The sequence below is a fragment of the Procambarus clarkii genome, chromosome 24 (genome assembly GCF_040958095.1).
Source record: "Procambarus clarkii isolate CNS0578487 chromosome 24, FALCON_Pclarkii_2.0, whole genome shotgun sequence".
Classification (NCBI taxonomy): domain Eukaryota; kingdom Metazoa; phylum Arthropoda; class Malacostraca; order Decapoda; family Cambaridae; genus Procambarus; species Procambarus clarkii.
Window position 1 is genome coordinate 7,438,542 of NC_091173.1, and position 20,996 is coordinate 7,459,537.

Below are 20,996 nucleotides of genomic sequence, written 5' to 3' on the forward strand. Positions count from 1 at the left end.
AAGAGATATGGGGAGACCAAGACAAATGAGTGTCAAAGAATAACCCCAAAAGCTTCGCGGAATCTTTGTACTCAAGGGGATGACCATAAAGTGACAAAGAGGGACGAAGAACGACCCGTTTCCGAGTAAAAGTCACGGCACAAGTCTTAGTAGAAGAGAACTTGAAGCCATGATTGGTGGCCCAAGACGACACGGCATTAATTGCAAGTTGAAGCCGGCGCTGAAGGAAAGGCGAATCATCACCCTGACAGCAAAGGGTAAGATCATCGACATAGAGAGCGGAGAAGACGCCTGAAGGAAGAGAGGAAAGAAGACCATTCAAGGCAACCAGAAAGAGAGTAGTGCTCAGAACACTACCTTGGGGCACACCTTCATATTGCTGAAAAGAGGCAGAGAAAGCGGTACTAAGCCTCACCCGAAAGGAACGACGAGAAAGGAAGCTGCGGAGAAAGAGATGACCACGAAGGCCAAAAGAATGAAGCTGGGATAGAATATGATAACGCCAAGTGGTGTCGTAAGCCTTTTCCAGGTCAAAAAGGACGGCAACAATGGAGGTCTTTGCAGCAAAAGCAGTACAAATATAGACCTCCAAGTTCACCAGAACATCTGTTGTGCTGCGGCACTTGCGGAAACCAAATTGAGAAGGGAAGAGGTGATGGTGTTCCAGGAACCACATCAGACGAACGTTAACCATACGTTCAAAGAGTTTGCAGACACAACTTGTGAGGGGCAATAGTCCTTAGGGGATGTCCCCCAGAGACCCTGGTTTGCGAACAGGAAGGACAACGGCATTGAGCCAGTCCTCAGGGACTGACGACAACTCCCAGATCCGATTATACAGACTCGGTAAATACTGAGACGTGCACGGAGGGAGAAGGCAAAGCATCTCATAATGAATGCCATCAGAGCCCGCTGCCGTAGAACCGCAGAGGGCCAGGGCAGATCGAAGTTCAGAGAGAGAGAAGGGATCGTTATAGGGAAGTCGAAGATGAGTGCAAAAATCTAAAGGACGTGATTCAAGGACAGGTTTACGAAGAAGGAAAGATTGGGAAAGATGAAGACCAGAGCTAACAGAAGAAAAGTGGGAACCCAGTTCGGTAGCGACCTGCAACGGGTCTGCCACAAGAGTACCATGGAGGTGAAGGACCGATGAAACATCGGGAACGAACTTACCAGCTATCTTGCGGATATGCTTCCAGATCCGTGGCAGAGGAGTTTTGGATGTAATGGTGGAGACATAAGATGCCCAACATTCACGTTTAGCCGTACGGATGGCCCTAAGGGCAACCGCACTCGCCTTCCGAAAGGAAAGAAAAGAATCGGCTGTCTGCCGACGGCGGTGTCTCTTCCAGGCTGCATGCTTACAGCGGACAGCCCGAGCACAGTCTGCATTCTACCAGGGAACGCACTTCAGTGGACCCCAAGAGGAAGAGCGAGGAATAGAGCGGAGGGCAGCGTCGAAAACAGTGTCATGAAAAAGGAGGAGAGAGCGAGGGAGAGACAGAAGGGAGAGGTCAGAGAGAGCAGCACTGAGGGTAAATAGGTTCCAGTCCGCTTTAGGAAACTGCCACCTAGGGAAGGAGAGGGGAGGGCGAAAAGAGAAAAAGGTAACAAGGATGGGGAAATGGTCACTGCCATGGAGGTCATCAAGAACCTGCCATGTGAAATCTAAGTAAAGAGAAGACGAGCAAAGAGAAAGATCAAGACAGGAAAGGGTGCGAGTCCGAGAGTCCAAATGCGTGGACTCACCAGAATTCAGAAGAGACAGGGAAGAAGAGAGGATAAACGGCTCAAGAAGGTGACCTCAGGTGTTCGTCAGAACATCACCCCAAAGGGAATGACGACAATTGAAATCACCCAGCAGGAGCACAGGCTCCGGCAAGGAGTCCAGTAGGTGTTTCAGATCAGAAAGAGAAAGCGGGATACTCGGGGGGAGATAAATGGAACAAACTGTGTACCATTTCCCCACAAAGATACGAGCAGCAGAACAATGGAGAGGCGAAGGAAAAAGTAAGGGGACAAAGGGAACATCAGAACGAATCAAGAGAGCAGAAGAATTAGGAGCCCCAGCAGCAGCTGGGAGGGGGAGGGGAAGGGAGGGGGAGGGTCAGAGAAAGCAATAGCCACGAAAGTGACCAGGACGAGCACCAAGCATCGGCTCCTGGAGACAGACACAAAGGGGCGAAAACTGCGAAATCAGAAGTTGGAGTTCGAGGAAATTGGCGTAATAACCTCGAATATTCCATTGAAGATTAGACATCGACGAGAAGTGAAAGGACAACAACAGAGAAAAAAGAAGAAACAAAGGCGAAAGAGCAATACAACACGTTAAAGATGATCAGGGTCAGGATCAGGGTCAGCAAAGTCAGGGTTAGGGGGCATGGGTAAACTGAGCAAAGACAGAGGGAAGGAAGCGGGAGAACAGACCAGAGGTGGGCGGGCGGGGTCCGGAGGAAGAGGAGGAGTCAACGGAGAGGAGCAGTCAAGGACAGCAGCAGGAAGAGGGGGAGTAGAAAGAGGGGAGCCCACCTCAGCAAGGGCAGCAACCGAGAGGGAAGCAAGGGCCAAAGAAACCTCCATAGCAGGAACAGGGGGCGCAACCACCGAAACGGGAGGGGAAGGAGCAATAGTCAGTAGTAGGGGGCCGAGGAAGAAAGCGAAGCCTTCTTACCCGCCGGGGAGGAGGAAGGAGAGGAGACAGGCTTACGCTTCTGACTTAAAGAGACCGGTGTCCCAGAAACTACGTACCGGGCAACGGATTCCAGTGTCTCAACAGGAGAAGCTGAACGAGAGCACACACGACAACCGTTAGGAGAGCGATGGACATCAGCCCGCACCGACAGGCGGCGGGGAGAGTCAATAGACGGAGGAGAAGGAAGGTAAGGAGGATCGGAGGGAGACAAGGAAGAAGACACAGGAGACATGACAGACCGGGTAGAAAGAAGGGGAACCCCAGACAGAGGACCAGGAGGGGGACCCTTTGGGACAGAACTCTAAGGAACAGAGGAGGGGGCAGTGGGCGTATCAGGGTCCAAGGCCCGGAAACGGTTGTGAGTCTGAGGAAGGTGGGAAGGACGAGGAGAGGAAGAGCGCAACACGCGAGCATAAGAGACGTTAGCATAAGGCGGGAGCCGGCGAACCTGGCGCCTCGTCTCAGGAAAAGATGAACACTCCCGGTGCTTCAAGGTGAGGACGGCTGCCACAAGCTTGTACTATAATGGATACAGGCACGGGAGAAGGTAGGATGGGCCTCACCGCAGTTGAGGCAGCGAGCCTGGGGAGAAGTGCACTTCGACTTAGAGTGACTGTCGCCCCCACACAAAGGACAGAGAGAGACAGTCCCAGAGCAGCGAACGGCACCATGCCCAAACCTCCAGCACTTGTTACAGAGCCTAGGAGAAGGAATGTACTCCTGGACAGAGCACCTGGCACCAGCAAGAATGACAGAAGGTGGAAGGGTCCGACCATCAAAGGTAATCTTCACAACCCGAAGGGGTTGACAGCGACTACCACGAGGGGGACAAGTAAACGTGTCCACCTGGAGAATAGAATGGCCCTGGGCATCAAGGATATGTCGAATATCGTCGTGGCAGTCTCGCAGATCCCGAACACCGGTCGCAACATGGGGCGGGAGGAGAATAGTGCCAACACTGGCGTTCAACTGAGCGTTCTTTGAGACCCGAACAGGGGTCTCGCCAAGGCAAGATAAGGCAGCCAAGCGGGAAGCTGCATCCTGAGAAGGATCAGCAATGACATGTGTACCGAGACGAGTAGGGTTGAAGGAAACAGAGGCATCCACGGACTCAAGATGTCGATGGAGGGAGAAATCGCCAGGAGGCGCAGAATCAAGAGGGAGATGAAAATATTTGGCCCACGAAACGGGACCAAGCAAGGGTTGATAGGCATCAGAACGGGAAGGAATCGAGCGAGTGCGGCCGTGTCGAGGACGGCTTTGAGAACCCCCAGAGAGTGAGGGGTTAAAAGGCGCAGTAGTTACAACTAGAGATTGAGCCGTGCCAGGGGACGAGGTAGTCACCACTGGGGGCTTGGGGCTCGACCCAACCATAGAGGAGGGAGGGGAGCCGAGGGGAGTAGTCAGAGGCGCCAAAGGAGGAGCAAAGTCGGGGCCCAATGCAGCGGAGGCTACAGAGCCTGGTCTTCCAACACGGACCGACTCAGGGGCTTGGTCGCCCACCCCACGAGCCTGAGAAGGTAAAGGAGGAACAGAACACAACATAGGTACGAAAAAGAAACATTCATTCACGAATGTGCCCCCACACCCACCATGGAGCCCCAATTAGAGGCAGGACACCCAACAAGAAGCTATCGCCGATCATGCCGGGGCCTCCTAGGGTGCATCGTGAGTATACGCCCCACAAACGCCATCTTAAGAACCGTCAGTCCGTCTAGATCAGGTTCAATGACAAAAGGGGGATTGACAATAAAAGGTTCCCCTCGCTCTCGACGTTGGGTACTACAGTTTTACGGGTGCAAGAGTATGCCTCCTCAAGCACCCGGGCGTCAAAATAGAAGAAGTCCAAAGGAATAACCAAAACACGCAAAAGGTCGGCAGGAAATACAAGCAGATAGAAGAGGGGGGGGAGAAAAACGAAACAGAAGGAAAAGGAAAAGTTGTTCAGCAAAATTTGAGAGGACAGCAGTAGGAGTACAAGGCTACAAAAGGACAGAGGACTGTCCCAAGGAGCATCACACTCCGGCAGCCGCCCACTAAGCCCCCCCTCATGGCATCAACGAGCTGAACGAGGAGGAGGGAGCAAATTCACAAGTTGGAGTGACTGGCTGGTATAATTAGGAAGATAAAGAGTTCTGGATTGAAAAGTAACTGATTAACAAGAAACAAAGGGATGTAACTATGGTTTTCCATTGTTGGGGACAAGAAGTCTGTTAGCCTAGCGGGATCTTCAGAAGCCTAACTACTGACCTTATGCAGGATGAATACCACAACAAATGCCTAACTCCCAGGTATCTATTTACTGTTAGATGAAGAGAGGTCCAAACTGGGAACCACCTGCACAAACCCTGAATGAATGTGCCCATGATAACACTGCTACATCCCCTGTCTGCTGTGGTAACTAATATTTTCACCTCTGGTATTGTGTAGATTCATTAAAGGATTTGATGCCATTTTATGAGAAAATAGTTAAATTTTAATAGCTTTTAATAGCAGTCATACTTTTTTACTGAAACTTGTAATACTTATATTTTCAAGAGAAAATGAGATATTGAAGATTCTCAATAAAAATCCTTTTAAAGAACAAGACAACATAATTGACAAAAACCACACAGTGTCTGCTGGGAAAATGTAATATCAAGAAGACAGGCTAAGCAACAGCTCTCAAAACCAGTATCATACAAACCTACAGATCTCTAAACAAAAACAACCTACACAATATTTAAGACAATGACAACACTGATTTTAATGTTAAAAAAAAAGGATTAAAACGTACTTTAAATTTTTTTCAACTTCCTTTGAAAATACAGGTTTGGGCCTCTGCTTTTGAAGCCAATACTGATCCTGCATATTTTTGGGAGCTCGAATACGGCGCTTACTGGTCTCAGAACTCTCCGATTTGTTAGCTTCTGTTTCTTCCTAATAACAATAAGAAGTCAGAAATTATCTAAAGTTAACACTTCGATAAATTCAAATAACTATATAAATGCACACATACAAAGTATAAATCAACATAATTATTTCATTTCATTCATTCATTCATTCATATGGTAGGGAGACATTAGCCTGGAAGAAATAGACAAGTTCAGGGAGGAGGGTGGGGTTAAAAATATTAAAAAAGACCACCATCCAACCATCAGATTTTTCTGCCAACAGTTTTGTACCCTACAAAATCACCTTCACACTCCATCATCACCTCACTCCTTCCTTCCTATGTATAATCAATTTATGTGATGCATTAACTATTACACCAAATTATGTAATATACATCTAAGATTCATTCATTATTATGAGTGGGGTGTGGGGGAGGGTTGTGGTGTATGTATATGTACTAGATGGGGTATGGCAGTGTCAGAGTCCTTCCCTTCCCCCCCCACCCCCCAAACAAATTTTTAAAACAATGCTCACCTGATTGCATATGCGAGATTTTCGATGGCTAATGAGAATGCCAGGCTGAGGAGGATATTTAGTCTGTTCTTGTAAATGACGGTGGCGATGGTTTCCCTTCCTTGATCTCTTCTCAGATTCTTTAGGGTGTTCCTAAGACCATAAAATAAGTTATGAGATTGAACCTACACTTACCAGATAGAAGACTGGATAATCTTCATTATTAAATGAATCAGTTTTTGACAGTCATATTCTGTATCAGGAGTAGCACTACCCCATTTCTCACCTTTAAGTGGTGGGGAGGCAGAAGCATGAAAGAAATATGAAAGCAAGTACTGTAGGAAAGGAAAATAATATACCCAAAAGGACACCCCATCCAATCATATCTATCACACTACAGCACATAGAACTAACACCACATTCAACATTCAGGCATTACATCCACAGCAGCACCCCACTGATTCATACAATCAATTGTAGTGCACTTTCAGCGAGCTGTCATTTAAAAAATGCCTATGTCACTCTTGACAAACTGTTATCACATTTCTTTCTTTTTTTTGAATTCACAATGCATAACAATTTTCTGCAAAGATAAACTAACTAATCAGAGCACTATTTGTAGTCACTACTGTATTTAACTCAGAGAAAGCATTTTTCAGAGGCAATTGTCACTTTTTAAACAAATTACTTTGTAATTTAGTACTTAAACTACACAGTTGTGAACCCTTGTTATTTCCTCCATACTAAAGTGCTTTTATGAAATTTTCTCCTCAATTTAATTCATCCAACAATTGATTTTAACTTATATTTTCTGCAAAATAATAGAGCCCAGGTAACTAAACAGGTGAGCTCTATTACCTCACTTTGCATAGATACAAATACAGTGCTCTGCTGAGTTTTAACCCTTTCACTGCTGCACCTTCGTATCAACCCCATACTTTTCTTGAGTCAATATGAGACTAAAAAAACATTTATTTTTCCAATTATGTTCTTACACTAAGAATAAGAAATTACTTTCTATTTTCAGTGGCACCATTAACACTTTCGCGCACCCCACGCGCCACCCCTCGACAGGGCGATATGGGCCCCAGCGTGTCACGGAAGCGCGCGTCAATTCCGAAAAGTGTATACTCTCTTCAACTTTGTCACCTCAATTTTCGTTCTACGAGATTAAATTTGGTATCATTGTGTTCGCAATAAAATTCTCTACAGCACTAAATGCATATAAACTCCAAAAGCCCGGCTAATTACCCGCAGCAAGCAGAGAAAGTGCGAAAGAGTTACCCGGGAGCGCGCAAACGCGATAAAATGTTTTCACTATTTTCACTCTGGTCACCTCAATTTTCGTCCTAGGTCTTTCATTTTGGTCTCAATGGGTTTGTAATAGAATTCTCTAGAGGAATATTAGCATATAAAATAAAAAACCTGGTCACGCTCCAACCGCCAACGAGTTGAAGACGGGCCACGCGTTAGCCGTGAGTGAGCGCTCAGACGCCTTCCCGCTACACTCCCAATTCCCGCCCACATATGTTTAGTATTATTTCCTGGTGGTAATCTCAATTTTCGTGTTACAGCGCTCATTTAGGTATGAAAATGTTCCTAATAGAATTCTTCAGATGGATATGTGCATATAAGGGCCAATTGAAGAACAACATTGCCTGTACAATACGGGAAAGTATGAACAAAAAAAAATAAATAAATAAATAATAAAAAAATTTGCACTTAACACCTCAGTGTTGTGTGTTGAACATGACATGGGTTGAACATTTGTTTTATCCACTCCACCTGCTCCTGGAAAACGTTTCCTGCAGGGTCAACCCATGTTTTGTTTAGGTGGAGTGGATGGTGGGAGTTAGTCTCACATGCTTGTACTTCTCCTGTACACTACTCAGCTTCTGCTTTTCACGCCTTTCTTTCGCAATTTTCTTCCTGGAAGGGCCTTGTTCATGATCACTATCCATCGTGGAGTAAGCGTAGATAGTTTCTGAAGCCGCAGTAAGAAATATAGCCACGGAAAATAGCCGAAATGTTCACATGTTTGAGACGCGAGGGGAGGCGACACCGGTCACAACAGTGGAGCGAAAATAATGGGCCGACGGCGTGTGCCGCGCCGCCTGCGGGCCACTAGGCGCAACAAAGATAATGGGAAGACATCGGCGCGCATTTTAAAACCAGTCCCAAAAAAATCGGATAAAAACCTGATTTTTGGCGAATTTTTAAAGTGGATGATGCAATGCTGCGTCATCCCCGGCATTACCGCCAGTAAACGGATGACGCAATGCTGCGCAATGCTGCGTCATCCCCGAGCGAAAGTGTTAAAAAAAAAATTATAATTAAATATATTTTGAGAATTTTCTAAAAGAAAATCTGGTTCAAGAACATAACTCAATACCAGACCGTATGTGATCAAGACAAAATATCATTATAAGAACAACTAATAACAATTAAATAAAACAAAAAAGTGTCTACCTTATTAATGTGCTCTTGATACTGATGAAGTCCTACAAAGTTTTCTAAACAGAATCCACATGACAATATGTTCAGCTCCTCTGAAAAATACACAATATAAATACTGAACATTTTGTATACAGTATGATATAATACTACACAATATATGCAGTACATTATTAACACGAGGTAGTGCACAATATCACCAAACTCAATCTATGATGTGAATGTCTTTATCAGAATCTCAAATTGACTGGTTTTACATATATTAATTGTAACAATGCTTACAGTATCAATACACAAGACTGTAAAACAATCCCAAGATCAAAAACCAATGTATCAAAAGATTTTGTTGCAAGAACTTACAAAATAATTAGTCCCCACATTCACTTAATGTCAAGAGACACTCCATATACTTCCTGGTGTACAGACACGCACGGCACACAGTTCTGGTGAAGGTTGAGGGGAGGGAACAATCATTCTACAGAATGGGAACAACTGGGTAACCTGCTCAGAAAGGAGCCATTAAAAAAACAGACCTCAAGCCATATTTTTTTTTGCTATCTCACTCAGTTCCTTTGTAGAGCAACAAACACACACACACAATGACTATTTGCAAGAAAAACATTGTGAAACTTACTAGGTGCTTCTCTCCTGTTGTTACTTCCTCCCTTGAGGATAATATTATTTGCTGGTGTACCAAAAAATGACTTTTTGGAAGACAACTTGCAGGCAGTTGGATGTAATGACCGACCATTGTTGTTTGAAGTTGTTACACGGATTTTTACAACTCCTCCCTGTAAATAACAAAATTACATTTGAACCTTTTAATTGATAAAAATACCGAGAGGTTTGATCTTCAAAGATAATTTAATTGTGCCGTTTTTAAGGTGCTGCCAAATGAGGTGATGTTCTGTACTCTATAGGGCTCAATATAACATGAACATTAAAGTAAATATAATCTCTCTGAAATGCATATAGATAAACATTGTGTTAAGGGTTGGTAAAAACACAGTTTTGAAACAATATGACTAGCATCTTTCTAATCAATGTCAGTAGACTGCCCATTGCTGCTTCCTGTGCATGAGGATAGTGGCAGCCAAGCAGGTAACATTCTGTGGCACCAGTGCTACAGGGAAATTTGTAAGCAGTCCCTGCAGGGTTCTTGAGGTGTTAACACTTTCGCGTTCCACAGACTTAATAAGTCGTCACTCTTTTTTCTACTGAATGTGTTCCAGTGACGCATTTTTGCGTCACTCGATATAAAAATTTGTAAAAAAAAAAGTTTCTATGCGATCTTCAATTTTTTTTTTTTGAAATGAGCGCCATTGTTTTCCCACAATCCTCCGTAGGCCGCATGGGATTCTGGGTCACGCCATGCGGTCGGCCTAGTCCTTTTTTTACGTCTCTCGTGACCGGACTACCGCGCTCCCGCGTCCAGAACCTGTGCCACTCTCTGCCCTGTGTAGCAGTGTTTATTCGTTCTTGTCTCCTTACAACGCATTATTACTTGCAAACATGGATCGTGGTAAAGGACAGAGCACCTCTACCCCCAAGAAGGATAGTGAAATGACCAAGGGAGATAAGTTGAGTGAGCTGTACAAAATGTTCAGCAATGTGAAGCTTACCCCTAGTAAAATTCCTGATTTGTTGGATCGTTTGTCAGATGTGGAGGCAGATGCTGAAGGGGAAGAGCGTCAGAGTGATTTCAGTAGTGATAATGAGGGGACAGCGTCGTCTGATGAGTTTGATTCATCATCGAGTGAGGAGAGTAGCGAGGGGATTTAGGATGAGTCAGCGGATGTGGGCCGCCCCAAGGCACCTGTAAGGAGGCGTGCAGGACGTCTTCAACAGCCTAATCCCGATGCTGCCTGGTCAACTGACAATACACCACCTATTGTAGGCAGTTTCAGTGCCACACCAGGCATAACTGTCCCAGTGCCAATTACCCCCCTGCAATTTGTTCAATTATTTCTGACCCGTGCCCTAATTGAGTTCATCACAGTGGAAACTAACAGGTATGCCAGGCAGTTTATTCAGAATGCTTCCAGGCGCACTATGAGGTTGTGGAAGGAGGTATCTGCGAAGGAAATGGCAAGGTATTTGGCTTTATCAATCTTGATGGGTATTGCACGACTCCCAACAATGCGCATGTACTGGCAAACAAGCCGGTTGTGGCATATGAGGACCTTCAATGTGTTCATGACTTCAAAACGATTCCAACATATTGCCCAGTTTTTTCATACTTATAACCAGTTTGCAATTCCACCCAACAACAAGAACCGCATGATAAAACTCAGCACCATCATTACCTATTTGACCAACAAATTTGGCTCTTACTACGTCCCCAATCAAGCACTCAGTTTGGATGAAGGTACAATGTCGTGGCGTGGTCGTCTATCCTTCAAGGTTTACAACCCCAATAAGCCTGATAAGTATGGGGTAAAGTTGTACATGCTTGCTGAGGCAGGGACTGGTTATATTATTGATTTCGAGGTTTATTCTGGAGTGGGCAAGACAACAGTTGAGACAGTGATGGGCCTTATGCGACCCTTGTTGAACAAAGGTTATCATCTTTATATGGACAATTATTATAACTCTGTCCATCTCACAGAATTGCTAAGGGAAAATGGTGTGTACACTTGTGGAACACTCAGATTGCAGCGTGGTGCCCCTAAAGAGCTGCAAAAACTTGCCAAAGGTAAATTCGCTGTTGATCAGACTATTTTCAGGCGCAAGGATAACACTTTTGTTATCCTTTGGAAAGACAAGAGAGTGGTGTCAGTGATCACAAACTGCCATAATGCTGACACACAGGAAGTACAGAGAAGGAAGAGAGTGAAGAAACGTGACGGAACATCATCTGTTCAGATTGTAACTGTAAACAAACCAACAGCCATTTGCGACTACAACAACAACATGAAGGGAGTTGATCACTTCGACCAAATGGTCAAATATTACAGGTTCACCAGGAAGTCGCATAAGTGGACTAAGAAGATCACATTTTACTTCCTTCAGATGGCTATACACAATGCCTATGTGTTGTACAAGATGTACACAACTGATGCCAAGAAACTGACCCTACTCCAGTTTCATGAAGTAGCAATATGGGCCCTGTTGGGGTGGGACATGGATGAGTGGCCTGCTACTGAAAGCCCTCTCCCACATGCTGATGATTACCAGGATCCTTCTCATGATTTGGCAACACCTGGCCCATCTGGAGCGAGGCGTCCTTTATTTCATCGTCTTCCACGCCAACCACATGCCTCATCCTCATCAGACACTGAACCTGAAACTGAAACGCCTGCACCTCAAGCTGAAGCTACTCCTCCACCTGTGAAAAACCCCCGCATTGTTGATTCAGAGGACAGGCTAAACAGGAAGTTGACTCATGCATTAGTGAAAATTGCTAAACGGAAACGGTGCCGAGTTTGTATCAAGTCGGGAATTAGAAAAGACTGTATGTATCAGTGCAGGACATGTGGAGTTGCTCTATGTGCCACACCATGCTACTCAAAATATCACCGCAAGAGGATATTTTGGAAAGCAAAGAAATAACTCCTCTGCAAGCTTCCACTCCACCTAACGTAACATCTGTTGAGCAACTTCAGGGACATTTTCCTGAAGCCGGTGGAGTGGATAATCAAATGCTCAACTTGTTGACCTTCCTTCATCACATCGTGGGTAAGTACACATAATTTATATTACACATTTTGAGGTTATTACTTCTTCATACTTTGCTGTGGGTAGCTCTATATATATTCCAGTTCTTAGTGCTCAGATTGGTATGTCTACATAGTGCATCTTCTTGCGAGTATTTTGACACCAAAATGAACAATGTAGCACAAAAACTTCCATTGGAACAATATTTTTGTTTGTCGGGTGTATTGGGTGTACCGGGCGTGGAAACGGGTGTTTGGGCGGGTGAGGCATCGACGTGTTTGGGGGTGTTTGGGGGTGAGGCGCGCACGTGTAACCCACTTTTATGCATATGTCTGTGTAGGCAATTTTATTGCGATCACCGTGATACCAAACAAAACCATATGCAACAAGTTTTGACTTGATAAACACAATCAGAGTAGCAACATATAGGGAGAGTTTAGCGGAGTTTAGCGTGAGCGCGAAACAAAGCACGCAGTTCTTTGGTTGCTGGTCGCCTAATGTTAGCTTTGGTGAAATGTTATACATATGTTCTTATAGTACATTTCATTAGCTACACAGTGATACAAAAAAAAAACACGTACATCGAAAATGAGGGTCACAGACATGAGGAGAGTATAAACTTTTCAGTTGTGGTTGAGCGCATGTGCAGCTGGGCGCGCTCCGGCGGGTAACCCTAAGCCAACTTCCCACATTCCTGTGGGTGGGGCGACACCATTATTTATTGTGTATATTTATATCTCCGTGTAGGGAATTTTATTGCGGTCACAATGATACCAAAATAAACCACGAATAATAATTCTGGGGTTCGCAAACATAAAAACATCGTAAACATTGATGCCCGGTTTTACGCTCACAGCTAACGACCGCCACAGTTTGTTATTCGGTGTGGTTCTCATGTTGTCTTTGGTGACATTTTATATATATATTCCTCTAGAGCATTCTCTCGCGAACACAATGATACCAAATTTAAATACATGCCGCCAAAATTAAGCTCCCCACCCCGAAAAGATTATAAACATTTTAGTGCTGACGCGCAGTAGGCCGACACGAACGGCCCACTTAGGGCTTACCGTCAGCCTATTCCCAGGGAGCGCGAAAGTGTTAAGGGGTCCCTGGAGACGCACTCAATCCAGCCTGAAGTGACCAACAGAGGTACATTCCATAAAAGTTCAAAGTCATCATGTGATCAAACAATGACCAAATGAGATTTCAACTTAATAACCTACAACCAGCCTGGAAACCTTGTACCCCAGCTGCCACCAGATACAAGTGCCATCACAACAAGACATCTACATCTTTATCAAATTCACAATTATGCTGCTCCTCCTAACATAAATGTTACATACAGAAGGAAAACAAATAATAAAAACAACAATTGGTCCGACATACACATCATCAATGTCAAACTTGACAAGGACTGCATGTAGCATCAGTATACAGTTGGGCATAATGTATAGTGGAGACCAGGCTGCAGCAACCAAATCTTAAAACAAAATCTGACTCTTACAAAATACACTTGTCATTTTCTAAGGCAAAAACCTGTAATTTAGATGTAGCTGAACGTATCGTTCCAACCAAGCACTAAAAACCCTATTTCTCTCCTTGAAGATCAGGTGAAGAATGAGATGAACATGGCTGTGGAGAGTGATCTCCTGTTACAAAAACAAAGTACAGAATGTCTGCAGTGCATGACAAGCCATCTTGTATTGACAGCAAGAAACTGACCACAGGATTCAAAGCAAGAAATCAACCACATTCCCCATATCAGTCATCTTGAGGCTATCCTGAGATGATTTCGCGGCTTAGCCTCCCCGCGGCTAGGTCCTCGACCAGGCCTCCTTTTTGTTACACACCCCCAGGTAGCAGCCCGTAACAGTCTAACTCACAGGTACCTATTTACTTCTAGATGAACAGGCACATCAGGATGAAAAGAAACTCTGTCCATTTGTTTCTGCCTTCACCGGGAATCAAACCCGGAACCTCAGGACTACGAATCCAAAGCGTTATACATTCAGCTGTCAGGCCCCGTCAGATCAGTGGAATCGGATCAAATTCAAAACCTCCACATGCAAGTATTTATCAAAACAAGGATTATAGATTGACATGAATATAACTATTGGTTGAACAATTGTATTGGGATCAGAATAGACAAGACAACTGGATTGGGACACTTTACCAAAGTAACCAAGGACAAACCTGCTACCCCAGGTATGGAGCCTACTGAATGACTTAAAGCAGCAGCAACACCATAAGAAAGAGATAAGTAATCCTCACTAATTCTAATTGGCATGAATGGCATCCACCTGAACACAAATGAATTGTGATGAGGGAGCACATACAGGGAAATTATTATTCCAGTAGATGCAAAGAGATCCACTGAAGGACTGCCTCGTCTACCTTCCATGCCATCTAAGTAAAGACAAAACCACCACCATCTCCTCCTCCTTAGTTCTTATCACATGATTATTATCAGTTATAAGAAATTACTCACTTATCTAATACATAAATCATAAATCAATGTACAGAAGCCTGCATGATATTACAAATCTCAACTTATTTACATTTACAATGTGTAAATGAGACATTATACACTACATAGATGAACTGAATTTAAAAATAAAATGAACCTAAATGAAAAACAGATTTCTAAGATATTGTAATACACATTAAAAAATATATTATACTTACAGGCTTGTGAATATCTTGATAGTGAAGCAAGAGTTCAGATTTCTCAATAAAAACTTCCGAGCATAACTTGCATCTATATGTCATCACAATATCGTACAGACTTTCTTCGTCAATATCCATAGGCTCACTTAATTCAGATTTGATTTTAATCTGATCAAAAGGCAGTTCATGATCATTATGGAGTTTCACAGTTATGTTGGATCTCGGATTTGATCTGCCAGTCAGGCTTGTAAGTGGCTTAACTGAATATCTGCTTTGGATGGAAGGCTCAGATGCAATGCGAATGTGGGGTTTCAAACGTGTCTTCCTATCTTGTGGCAGCGACTCCTCTTTGAAAACAGTGATATTAGTTACATCTGCACTTGTGGTAGCTTCTGAAGTAGGGAGAGTAGTAGTCTCAACATTAATTGATTCTGCATGATCAATGACTTCATGGTGGTGATTACTACCCCCTGTAAACTTCTCAATTATCTCCTCCAGATTAATATGTGGCACAGATTCAATACCAAGCAGATCTCTTCTTATTTCACCTGTAGTTACTTCACCATTTTCATCTGGCACTTGCAGGGTAAGCATAGGGGCCCCAGAACAATCAATTAATGAGGAACTTCCTCTTTGATTCTCTGTAGTTCCACCAATAGTATGAAGATTTAAGATAGAATTCCCACTTCTCTTGGCCTGATGACTAGCATTTGAGGTGTGTGATGCACCTACTCCAGTATTAAGACAAAGTGATGATTCCAACCGAGAGTCAAATATTTGATTAGTAGTATGTTCTGTCGTAGATGTATTCCCAGATGTAGCTATACGAGATGTTAACAGATTTTCTGTAAGAAAAAAGTTAAAGGAATTACATTAATTTTTAACTTGATCTATGACCAACTGGCATTTATGCATTTTTCTAGAAACAGACTGAACATGTATTTGGATTAAATACCAAAAGTAGGTAATATGTCATTACCTGGACAATCAGTATTGGATAGGTCTTGGTACATGCATCCCTAGCTAATAGTCCATAAGGGTGAGTAGATTGTGTAGGGAGAAAAATATATGAATATTCATGGGTAAGATATGAAAAGGAATGAATTAGTAGAATTTAGAACCAAGACAGTTGACTTTCACATTTAAATGCTTAGAAGACATGAGAATGATATTTTAATGGATAATAAATAAAACAGATGAACACTGAACAGCTGTAACTATGCATCACTGCCGCCAACTTAAAACAAGGCCCAGTGAAAGTGAATATCTGCTATTTTCTGCTTTTTGATACAGTATTGTACATGTACAATTATACAGTACATTTCAAAAACTTTATAAACACTCTGTAGTACTTGTTTCATGATGCCTACTAACATTTGATGTATATTTAACTACAGTATAACACGATTCTACCCGTATCTTTACATAAGCTATGTAGAGGTTTGTAATGAGAAAAAGAGATATTACTGCAAATATGCAAAGTTTAATGAGAAACCCTCGACAACAAAATTTTACTCTAGAAACAAAGCAAAAATCACAGTAAAGAGCAAGCTCTCGCAATTACTGAACTACAAGTTTGTTCTTTAAATGACCTAGTAAACAGATAATTTATTTCCAATACTTTAACAGCATTTCTTAACTTTATAAGATATAACATACTTACCAACTGAAACATGGCAGGTGTTTCCTGAGGAATGTTCATCATGTGGTCTTTCCACTATAACTTGCTCTTCTTCAGATTGCAGTGCACCCACCACCACAAATTGTTCATGAGAGCTGTCATCCCCTTGCAACTGTAATACAATAATAATTTAGAAATAATACGATTATAATTGAATCTATTCATGTACAGTATATAATATACAAATTTGTATGTCCTTGTGTATACTCTATATACTGGTCAAAACTCAAATCTCAACATCTGCCCCGGGACACAAATAAAACCCTGGCCTTCACCCAACTTCCAAACAGGTATAGGTGCATATGCAAGTTACAGGAATAGGTGCATAAAATGGGTACCTGGTTGTTAAACGATTTTTCACAGGGTCGTATTCCAGGGAACATAGGATTAAGGACTTGCCCGAAACGCTATGCGTACTAGTGGCTGTACAAGAATGTAAGATCTCTTGTATATACTGTACAGTGTATAAATAAATAAAATGAGATTTAAAGGATGAATTGAAGTAGGAAAAAAAAGTGACAATTCCATGTTGAATGGAACCGCAGAAATTGCAACAGAAAAGCAGATAGTAATTTTAATGAATTAACAATGATTTCCGAGTGCTATATAATTACCTGAGGCCCTACTGTCTCCTGGGTAGAGTGAGGGAGGTGATGAACCAACACATGAAGACCAGTAGCAGGAACCAGGTACAGCATTGGGCCTTGTGCCACATCTTCATTTTCTCCCTCATTTCTGCTTAACAAAACCTCTTCAGCACCACCTACATCTTCATCTGCACCAGACAGAAATGTTTCAGCCGTTTCCGAGGCTTCGGAAAGGCTCAGAAACGTCTCTGAGGTTCCTGGTTGGCTGCTTAGAAATGCTGCATCTGCAGTTTGTGAAGATCGTGCCAGGAAGGATGAAGAGACATGCGAGTTTGTTGTTAACTCGGTCAAGAAACCTCCCACTGCCATTGACGACCCTGACGTCTCCCCTTCATATGGTACTGCTGTTTGGCTTGATCCTCGAACCAGGAATGAGCTTAAAGAATTTGACATAGCTATCTGGAAAATTAAATTATATTTAAGCATAGCTTGAAAAATAGTTACAGTATAAATCATTTTTGAACAACTTAATGCCAAAATATTATTGTGCAATAATTTATTGTGTAGATTGATAAAGATTAAGCAACCCTAAAGATGGCATAGGCATGAATTATTATGTAGAATAACTCCCCAAATTTAAATGCAGCAGAATATGCCCCAGCGAGGCCACGATGGTGCCCCAGTGAGGGCAGCGATGATGCCCCAGCGAGGCCACGATGATGCCCCAGCGAGGCCATGATGATGCCCCAGCCCGGCCGCAATTATGCCCCAGCGAGACCATAACGATGCCCTAGCGCAGCCATAATGATGCTCTAGCGCGGCCATAATGATGAACCAGCGAGACCATAACAATGCTCCAGCGAGACCATAACAATGCTCCAGCGAGACCATAACAATGCTCCAGCGAGACCATAACAATGCTCCAGCGAGACCATAACAATGCTCCAGCGAGACCATAATAATGCTCCAGCGAGACCATAACCATGTACCAGCGAGACCATAACCATGCCCCAGCGAGACCTTAATGATGCCCCAGCGAAACCTTAACGATGCCCCAGCGAGACCTTAATGATGCCCCAGCGTGGCCATAACAATGCTCCAGCAAGACCATAACCATGTACCAGCGAGACCTTAATGATGCCCCAGCGAGATCTTAATGATGCCCCAGCGAGACCTTAACGATGCCCCAGCGAGACCTTAACGATGCCCCAACGAGACCATAACAATGCTCCAGCGAGACCATAACCATGTACCAGCGAGACCTTAACGATGCCCCAGCGAGACCATAACCATATACCAGCGAGACCTTAATGATGCCCCAGCGAGACCTTAACGATGCCCCAGCGAGACCTTAACGATGCCCCAGCGAGACCTTAACGATGCCCCAGCGAGACCTTAACGATGCCCCAGCGAGACCTTAACGATGCCCCAGCGAGACCTTAACGATGCCCCAGCGAGACCTTAACGATGCCCCAGCGAGACCTTAACGATGCCCCAGCGAGACCTTAACGATGCCCCAGCGAGACCTAAACGATGCCCCAGCGAGACCTTAACCATGCCCCAGCAAGACCTTAACCATGCCCCAGCGAGACCTTAACCATGCCCCAGCGAGACCTTAACCATGCCCCAGCGAGACCTTAACAATGCCCCAGCGAGACAACAACCATGCCCCAGCGAGACCACAACCATGCCCCAGCGCAGCCATAATGATGCCGCAGCGAGACCATAACAATGCTCCAGCAAGACCATAATCATGCCCCAGCGAGACCTTAACGATGCCCCAGCGAGACCTTAACGATGCCCCAGCGAGACCTTAACGATGCCCCAGCGAGACCATAACAATGCCCCAGCAAGACCACAACCATGCCCCAGTGAGACCATAACCATGCCCCAGCGAGACCATAACAATGCTCCAGCAAGACCATAATCATGCCCCAGCGAGACCATAACAATGCTCCAGCAAGACCATAATCATGCCCCAGCGAGACCTTAACGATGCCCCAGCGAGACCTTAACGATGCCCAGCGAGACCTTAACGATGCCCCAGCGAGACCTTAACGATGCCCCAGCGAGACCTTAACGATGCCCCAGCGAGACCACAACCATGCCCCAGTGAGACCATAACCATGCCCCAGCGAGACCATAACAATGCTCCAGCAAGACCATAATCATGCCCCAGCGAGACCATAACAATGCTCCAGCAAGACCATAATCATGCCCCAGCGAGACCTTAACGATGCCCCAGCGAGACCTTAACGATGCCCCAGCGAGACCTTAACGATGCCCCAGCGAGACCTTAACGATGCCCCAGCGAGACCTTAACGATGCCCCAGCGAGACCTTAACGATGCCCCAGCGAGACCATAACAATGCCCCAGCGAGACCACAACCATGCCCCAGTGAGACCATAACCATGCCCCAGCGAGACCATAACCATGCCCCAGCGAGACCATAACAATGCCCCATTGAGAATATAACCATGCACCAGCAAGACCATAACCATGCCCCAGTGAGACCATAACAATGCCCCAGCGAGACCACAACAATGCCCAAGCGAGACCATAACCATGCCCCATTGAGAATATAACCATGCCCCAGCAAGACCATAACCAAGCTCCCAGCGAGACCATAACAATGCCCCAGCGAGACCATAACCATACCCCAACGAGACCATAACCATGCCCCAGCGAGACCATAACCATACCCCAACGAGACCATAACCATGCCCCAGCGAGACCATAACCATACCCCAACGAGACCATAACCATACCCCAACGAGACCATAACCATGCCCCAGCGAGACCATAACCATACCCCAACGAGACCATAACCATGCCCCAGCGAGACCATAACCATACCCCAACGAGACCATAACCATGCCCCAGCGAGACCTGCTAGGTCCTAGCAGGGGGGAAATGAGGCCCTCACAAGTCTGGTGCATCCATTACCTCAGTGCCAGCAAGGGGCACCGAGGCCCTACTGAGCCGCCAGCGACCACCACACGGGACACAAACAACGTCGTCTCGCTACCAAAATGGCGACGCCCCTTGCCAACCCTCAGTGCTTTGGGGACGAGACGCCAGGGGACATGGCGGCCCGGTACACACGGGATTATTACCGGGTCTAGACACTGTCAACAGTGTCTCCTGCAGGAAGGTGTTGTCTCTCACCTGGGAGACCGTGGTGCTGCCAGGGAGGGAGGGAGAGAGGAGAGCGGGCGGCGTCGGCGGCCTCCGTGTCGTCTGCATCAACACATTCAAACGGAAATTTCTGTAACTTCCTTTAATTTAAAATTGAATTTCCTTTGATGCATATATTACCCCTGGAGGACATGTATAGTTATTGATCTATGAGGCACAGTTATATAGTACGGCGCTGAACACATTATATATATATATATATATATATATATATATATATATATATATATATATATATATATATATATATATATATATATATATATATATATATATAATTATATATATTAATTACATTATATATAATATAATAATTACAGTATATAATATAATATTTAAAATTATATATAAGTAATTATATATTTAATTTATATATATATAATATAATTGCTTCGTTCCTCTTCTGCTTACTTGATAAACTCACAATGTTAGGCAAGTGAGCTCATCTCAGTGTATTTACCTGAAGGTCACAACTATTTAGTGGCCTCCGCGGGGGACACGAAGCCATTGGCTTGTCAAAGATTTCCTAATTTTCCTTTCTTGAGATTTTTTTTTCAAATGTATTTTGAACTGCAATAATGTCTTGGTATGTACGGCGGGTAGGCGGTTCCATGGGTTTATAACCCTGTGGGGTGAAAAGAACCTCCTGTTGTCTGTCCTATATTATTG

The 20,996-nt window shown here is 44.3% G+C and overlaps 1 protein-coding gene across 3 annotated transcripts in view; it reads right to left on the reverse strand.

Annotated features, from left to right (window-relative positions):
* LOC123761761 (uncharacterized) overlaps nt 1–20,427 on the reverse strand; it is a 32,400-nt gene extending 11,973 nt beyond the window's left edge. The window contains exons 1-8 of one of the 3 annotated variants that reach the window (XM_045747945.2): nt 20,298–20,427; nt 17,156–17,587; nt 16,524–16,653; nt 14,879–15,705; nt 9,168–9,324; nt 8,549–8,628; nt 6,101–6,232; nt 5,469–5,611 (exon numbers count right to left, since the gene is read on the reverse strand). In XM_045747945.2, coding sequence (XP_045603901.2) covers nt 5,469–5,611; nt 6,101–6,232; nt 8,549–8,628; nt 9,168–9,324; nt 14,879–15,705; nt 16,524–16,653; nt 17,156–17,587; nt 20,298–20,375 — 1,979 coding nt within the window. In that variant the 5' untranslated portion in view covers nt 20,376–20,427. Of the gene's footprint in view, nt 1–5,468; nt 5,612–6,100; nt 6,233–8,548; nt 8,629–9,167; nt 9,325–14,878; nt 15,706–16,523; nt 16,654–17,155; nt 17,588–20,075; nt 20,197–20,245 lie in introns of those variants that run through there. The other 2 variants (XM_045747947.2, XM_045747946.2) reach the window with 2 other exon arrangements.
* Between the last annotated feature and the right edge of the window lie 569 nt (nt 20,428–20,996).